The following is a 6,476-nucleotide window of genomic DNA, read 5'->3' as shown; positions in this document are numbered from 1 at the left end:
ATCGAAAAAAAACAAACCGTGTAAAAAAAGATTTGAGTGTACCATCCAAATTGCGCAATCGCTGATAAAAGTGCTATTTTACATTAAATCGCCGAAAAGACCGAAAAGAAACGATTTAAGCTAACACCGCTATTCTATATTTCGAACGGATTGGTATTTCGAACGAAAGTTTTTTCGAACGAAATTTCCGCCAGCAAAATCAAATGGGCAAAACATCTCGTTCGAAACAAGTCGAACGAAATAAAGATTCGTTCGAAATACAGAATAGGGGTGAAAATATTGCTGTTCCAGTTGAAAACCGTAATAATCGACGTGCGACAAGGTACCACACAGAACAGATTAACAGCCTCGAAGGAAGTAATCGATTTTTTGTGTGTAAAATCTGTCGGTAGCGCCCTCCAGAAATAGTTTGCCAAACGCATCACAAAATATTCATGTACCTTTATCAATATTTCTTTGTGCTGGAGTTACATAGTAGCGATGGCAGCGACATCAAGATTTAGTTTGCCACTTACTGCTCGAGGGGTGCTCTATTGAAGGATTACTCGTAGATTACATAAAAACATTTTACACACTTTTTGTCAATTACCTGGTAGTCTGTTCTCTGTGGTACTACTAACGGACCACAAATTCTGAAATATTCAAAATAAACGTTAGTCAAGCACATTTTGCATACAATTTTGCCTGGCTTAGAGATGCCAGGTGCCCCCCAGATCACTAATACACTTGCACTTAGGCAAAAGCCCTATTGGCGCGAGGAAGAGCTGCCAGTCTTCTTGATGACATATGTATAGGCGAATAAACGCAAAACTAATGAAGCCCATGCGACTCCTACATTTAGCTGTCCGAACTAGGAAAATGATGATCAGTTACAATTTTTCGCTGGATGGATATACAAATCAAAACATTTTTTGTTTAAATCTCAGTAAAATGAATATTGCGAACATTAAATTTTCTGCAGCGGGTTAGAAATCTTATTTACTAGCTAGCGCACTGGTGGTTGCAAATGAAATGTGTACTTAGGACAAGTAAATTGAGATCCGGATTTAGTTTAGGTGTGTATGGTTATGTTTATAGATACGGGACCGAAAAATTTAGATCCAGATATATTCATGAAAGTGTTCTACTTAATTGTTTAAGGTAATTTTAATGGTTTTCAGCAAAGTTATAACAATATTTCATCCAAGGCTTGCTGAATCAATGTCCTTATTGTTTAGTATTTATTGTGTAATAAAATTTTAATAGTTTTAAACAAAATGCGGGCAAATAAAAATTATAGTAAGTATATATGTTATTTTCTAACCCAACCATAACATTTGATTGATTCCAAAGCGCGTATTTTAAAAAAAAATTCAAATTCGCTTCTGAAGATTTTAGTTTTCTATGTGTTTTGACAGCTTGAAATAAAAATATCATCATTTTTACCGCGGCGCCAACTACTTGTCGAATGAAGCTTTTATTTACCTATATGGTGAAGACTGCTCATTTCCCCTTAAGATAAAATCACATCACAATATATAACTTACCTTGGTTATATGTAATTTGCTCTCAGCTGTCATCTGTCACTTGTCAAATTTGATCAATGATTCATCAATCAGCAGCAAGAGGCGGAGTCTACGAACATCAAAACAAAGTTAGCCAACACCGCGTTTTTAGATTTTACGGAATATTCCAATACTCGGCGTAAGGTAAATGGACAGAAAAGCTACACATACAATTTGCAGAAAAAAATAACATAATTTGCCATTGTTTTTTATTTCCAATAATTGTCAGGTTTAACGTAGACTACAATGTCCGAACCCAGCTCCACTGAAGGGGCCCGGTACATACCAGCTGAATACAACAGCGTAAGTTGAATCCCTTTTATGTAAAATGTACGCCTGAATGATGTTTCTTTTTATTCGATGGACAGGATGGCACGGAAGAAGAGTACCTGATGTCACCGAACGATTCCAATGTTTCGTTAGGTTCCGCCGGCAATTGTTTCGAAGATGAACGAATAAGGATTGTGCCGCATCTCGGATGGCATGCCGGTCTCGGAGAGCGTGATTTTGACACGACACTAGACGAAAGCATAGGAAATTGGTTCGAAGGCTTCCAAGAGAGTTTCAAAACTTTTAAGAAAGGCCCACTGATTACGCAGCGGTTGCAGATGTTCTATCTCAACACGCAGAATCCTTTCGAGTGGGCCCTAAAGCTGTTCGCCAATTGTGCGGACAACAATGCTCCGAAATCGAACTCACTGGCCTACACTGGTATGTTTATTTGCTTTTTGTTTCAGCGAGAATTTCTTTTAATTATTCATTTGTTTATAGTCATTGAAGAGTTAGCCGTATTCAAGAAGCAATACACACCCGATACAAACGCGCTGGTTGATGACAACCTGCGAATGGTGGCGTTTAACTTCGTGGCCAAACAAGGTCACTGCCAACTGTTTCGAATGGTAGTGGACACATTCGAAATGCTGGCCTGTCGCCAGATGTTCATTCCACAAGTGAGACTAATGATCGTTCGAAAGCAGTACAAAGAAGCCGGCCAGATTGCGATCGATCTGGAGCTGTTCGAAGAATTTGACGAGCATGACTTTGTTATGCCATTATTTATGCAGGACAAGATTTCAATCGCTGAAGATTACCTGAACAAAGCCGAACGGTTGCAAAGGCCGGTGGTACAATTGTTGGACTCATTCTTTGATAAGCAGCAATCGGTGGAAAATCACTGTTCACTTTATATTACGTAGGTTGCTAGTTTTTAGTCTTGAGTGATTTAATATGTATGTATTTATTGCAGCGAACACGATGTAACGGACGTTTATTATAGTAAGTTACATCAAAAACCTTTAAGTAAACTGGTACAACGACTTGCGAAAAACTACAATGTCCCAAAGCAGTTCACACCGAATGTGAATAAGATGAAAAACTTTGGAGCACTACAGTTTCTGTTGCATAAACGATACTACGAAAAGAGTTTAAGTAAGCAACGTCAGGAAGCTATTTTTATGAATCGTCTATCTAATACATTATTTCCGTAACCTTCAACAGACAAAGATTCTTGGGAAGAGATGGTGCGAGATACCGTCCCAAAGGATGACACCGATCTACAGATGGAACTGATTTGTCTGTGTTCGAATTTCAACGATCAAGCAGAAGCTGCAAAGTGGGCGCAATATTATCAAATAAAACTAAACGAGCTTCCCTTGTTGGTGCAGGACTACATAAATGAAAGGTAAGTTTTGATTTTGCTTGTGATAGTTTTGCTTCACTTGATTTACTTACTTTTAGTGGCGACAGCAATAGATCGCATCACATTCAAAAAATTGCAGATAACGACGTTTGGGATGCCCCGAACACGAGAGAACCAACCCATACGTTGAGCTTGGACGATTGTCACGTGCACCTAGTCGATTCGCGCGATAAATTTTACGCAATGATTTCCGACCTTCGCCAGCAGTCGTTGATTGCTTTCGACTCCGAGTGGAAGCCCACCTTTGGCGGGACTAACGAGGTTTCACTGATTCAGCTTGCCACCTGGGACAATGTCTACATGATCGACGTCATGACCGGGCAGCTGGAGGCAGCCGATTGGGTGGCTTTGGCAAAGAACGTGTTCAATCGTGACGATATCCTAAAACTGGCGTTTGCTCCTTCCACCGATATTTCTATGTTCCAGAAAGCGCTACCGGCGTTTAATGTTAGCTACAATTCCCAGACTAGTTCGTCTATACTAGATCTGCAGGATTTGTGGCGATATGTAGATACGGTGAAAAAATTTCGATTTCCTTTTGAGGGTATACTTCTGCACGAGATTATTGTAAACTTTTTCGCTGTAATTCTTCATTTATTTGCAGAGGAGATGACCAATCAAAACTTAGCTAATCTGGCTAAGCTATGTATTGGAAAGAAACTGGATAAATCGAATCAGTTTTCTAACTGGGCTCAGCGTCCGTTGCGGAAGGAGCAGTTGCAGTACGCTGCATTAGACGCGTACTGTTTGCTGGAAATCTACGATGTGATTCGAAAGCAATTAGTGAAATTAAAGCTAGACCCAGGCGATATCCTTAATGGCTTATTGGGTGAGAACAAATCAGGCGGTGGTGATGGTGTTACCGGTAAAAAAAGATCGTCTCGATCCAGGGGAAGCAGAGCTTCGCGGCGTGTCGGAAGCACTGATGAAAAGTACAACAAAAGAACGGGTCTAGAGGAGGATACGGTAACCTCTCGTGCAGACGCAAGTGCCCAGCAGCAACAGCAACTGCAGCCACCCAGTCCCAATGCAAAATCTGTGTTGTAAGTTGGCATAGTGCCCGAACAAAGCTATTCTCAAAAACCAACACGTTACGTACAAAGCAAGCTACCGAAATGACCGATCGTATTTGTAACTTGACCTTAATGCTATACCCATTATTAAAAACCGTTTTCATTTCACCTTATAGTCAGAGCTTCTCATTTTAAAACACGCACGTACCCTGATCACTGGGCATTGGGTTTTTGGTCAGTCGGTCGCAGAGTGCGGAGAGTGTGGAAAATCATGTTTTCACTTTTTTGTTTTTTCATTCCAGCGTTTCCGAGGTACGATTCGTGTGTGATAAAATGCTCGAAGGATTGGCAAGGATGCTGCGACGATTCGGTATTGACGCGATAGTCATACAGAGCGGTGATAATAGTGATCGATGCGTCTTCGTGGCCCAGATGGAAAAGCGATTTGTGCTGACTCGAGGTGCCAACTATAAGAAGGTTTGTTGCTCGCAATACCCGTGTGTTGTTGAATTATTGTTAAGTTGATGTTTTCCTACTTGCTGTATAGTTCGCGGAATTTCTTCCACCGGGGCACTGTTACAAAATTGGTAACGATCGTGTCGAGGACCAACTACTGGAGGTGCTCCGCTACTATCGGGTTGTTGTACTTCAGAAGAATATTTTCAGTCGTTGTCAGTTGTGTAATTGCGGGCGGTTTCTGTCGGCCACTCCAGAGGATGTCTATGTTCTAATCCATGGAAGCCGGATGCCTGATTCTTACCGGGAGGAGAATTATAAGGAACCCCTGGAAAAAGAAGCGGAAAGAATTAGACTCGATCGTAGTTGGATACTGGACAGTTTGTCAAAGGAAGCATTGATGAGCAGACAAACACCGAGTGGAGCCAAGATCGATACCAGCTACGTTGGCGGCACACAGCTGGCCAACGTGGAAATGTTCTACATCTGTGATGGGTGCGGCCGATGCTACTGGGATGGGTCTCACTTAGACAATATTCTCGCCGGTAAATTGGCTGACTTGCTTACGCTTAGGTATGATTAATCGGAAGTGCTTGTATTGAGAATAAAAATATATTATGTTTTGTATGAGAACGTGTACTGGTTGCGGGGCTCGGAAACTGGTTTCGGCACGTGCTGGAAGATGTGCGATGCGCGTTAGTATGAAAAGGGGGTGTGTTGATTCACGACGATAATTTGCGCCATTAGAAGGGACTAAATGCTTAGTTGGCATTCATAGTGTCAAGAATTGCTTTCACTGCAATTTTTATGTTTTGTATTAGCTGTAAAATGTATGAAGTGTTTTCAATATTCCCGCGTTATGCATTCCTCAGAACGTTCATTCATAGTAAAACAAGTTTATACTGACCGTTATATCTTCCGGTTGGCTTCATGCTTTTTTTACTGTAAACAACTTCATCGTTTCATGTATATTTACTTCGAAATTATTGTTTGTCATGGAATCAATTAGCTACAGAGAGGTGCGATAACCTGTCTTACTACCATACTTATTCTTTCCCAGTTTCAAATTTGTATTGATAGCAACATGGACAACATGTTCGAAGATCATCTGCTTTTATTTTTTGCTACCCAGCATCCAAAGCACTTTTATAGTTATGTTACGACTTCCGCTGATGGCGAGTCAATCGAAGTTTTTTTTCGGCACACCTATTATTTACTGTTTTGTTCTACCCGTCGTCGGACGCTGAGTGTTGATCTCGAGGGCCCTCAAAGTTGAACAGAAAATGATAGTATGAATGGAGCCAATAGACACATTTTTGCCGCCGGCTGTTATTGCGTGGCAAGAGCCATTTGGTGGGTTTCCAACAATATAACTGCTGGATGTTACGGGACATAGTTCATGTTTTTGTTCTTTGATAAAACACATTTTAACCATTTAGGATGATGGTGGTTAAGCACAAATTTGTTTATACCTATTCGCTTGCTCGCAAATACTATATATTAACTCACGCACACGATCGGGCCGGCATTGGCGAAGTGATCATCGCGTTTATGATCGCATCTCTGAGCGCGAATTTTACTGCGCACCCATGCCGCGCGCGCCTCTCAGGAATCTTCGCTCGTCACAGGCGGATGGAATCCCTTTTCTGTTTCCCATAGTACGTATATAAAAATGCTGTTCTTAATGGACGGAGTCGGTTATTCGAGTGTTGACTGTCAGGTGTGCGGTTTGTAACGACACAGTCGTTATAGGATAGATTTTAT

The 6,476-nt window shown here is 41.1% G+C and overlaps 1 protein-coding gene across 1 annotated transcript; it reads left to right on the top strand.

Moving 5' to 3' along the window:
• Positions 1–1,623: 1,623 nt before the first annotated feature.
• Positions 1,624–5,309, top strand: LOC128741431 (exonuclease mut-7 homolog). Its single transcript, XM_053837248.1, has 10 exons — positions 1,624–1,688; positions 1,774–1,847; positions 1,913–2,255; positions 2,316–2,736; positions 2,791–2,972; positions 3,042–3,225; positions 3,282–3,787; positions 3,848–4,286; positions 4,559–4,733; positions 4,804–5,309. The coding sequence occupies exons 2-10, from the start codon at positions 1,791–1,793 to the stop codon at positions 5,293–5,295; spliced, it is 2,799 nt and encodes a 932-aa protein (XP_053693223.1). The 5' UTR covers positions 1,624–1,688; positions 1,774–1,790; the 3' UTR covers positions 5,296–5,309.
• Positions 5,310–6,476: the final 1,167 nt, after the last annotated feature.

The sequence above is a fragment of the Sabethes cyaneus genome, chromosome 1 (genome assembly GCF_943734655.1).
Source record: "Sabethes cyaneus chromosome 1, idSabCyanKW18_F2, whole genome shotgun sequence".
In the NCBI taxonomy this organism is placed as follows: domain Eukaryota; kingdom Metazoa; phylum Arthropoda; class Insecta; order Diptera; family Culicidae; genus Sabethes; species Sabethes cyaneus.
Note: the sequence above shows the minus strand (reverse complement) of the source record. Positions and strands in the feature narration are given on the sequence as shown.

What these genes read in the sequence shown, in the direction of transcription:
- LOC128741431 (XM_053837248.1), top strand. Translation starts at nt 1,791, where the DNA reads ATGTCCGAACCCAGCTCCACTGAAGGGGCCCGGTACATACCAGCTGAA. An exon ending in ATACTACGAAAAGAGTTTAA is followed by an intron (nt 2,973 to 3,041) that starts GTAAGCAACGTC and finishes AACCTTCAACAG; the next exon opens with ACAAAGATTCTTGGGAAGAG. An exon ending in CCCAATGCAAAATCTGTGTT is followed by an intron (nt 4,287 to 4,558) that starts GTAAGTTGGCAT and finishes TTTTCATTCCAG; the next exon opens with CGTTTCCGAGGTACGATTCG.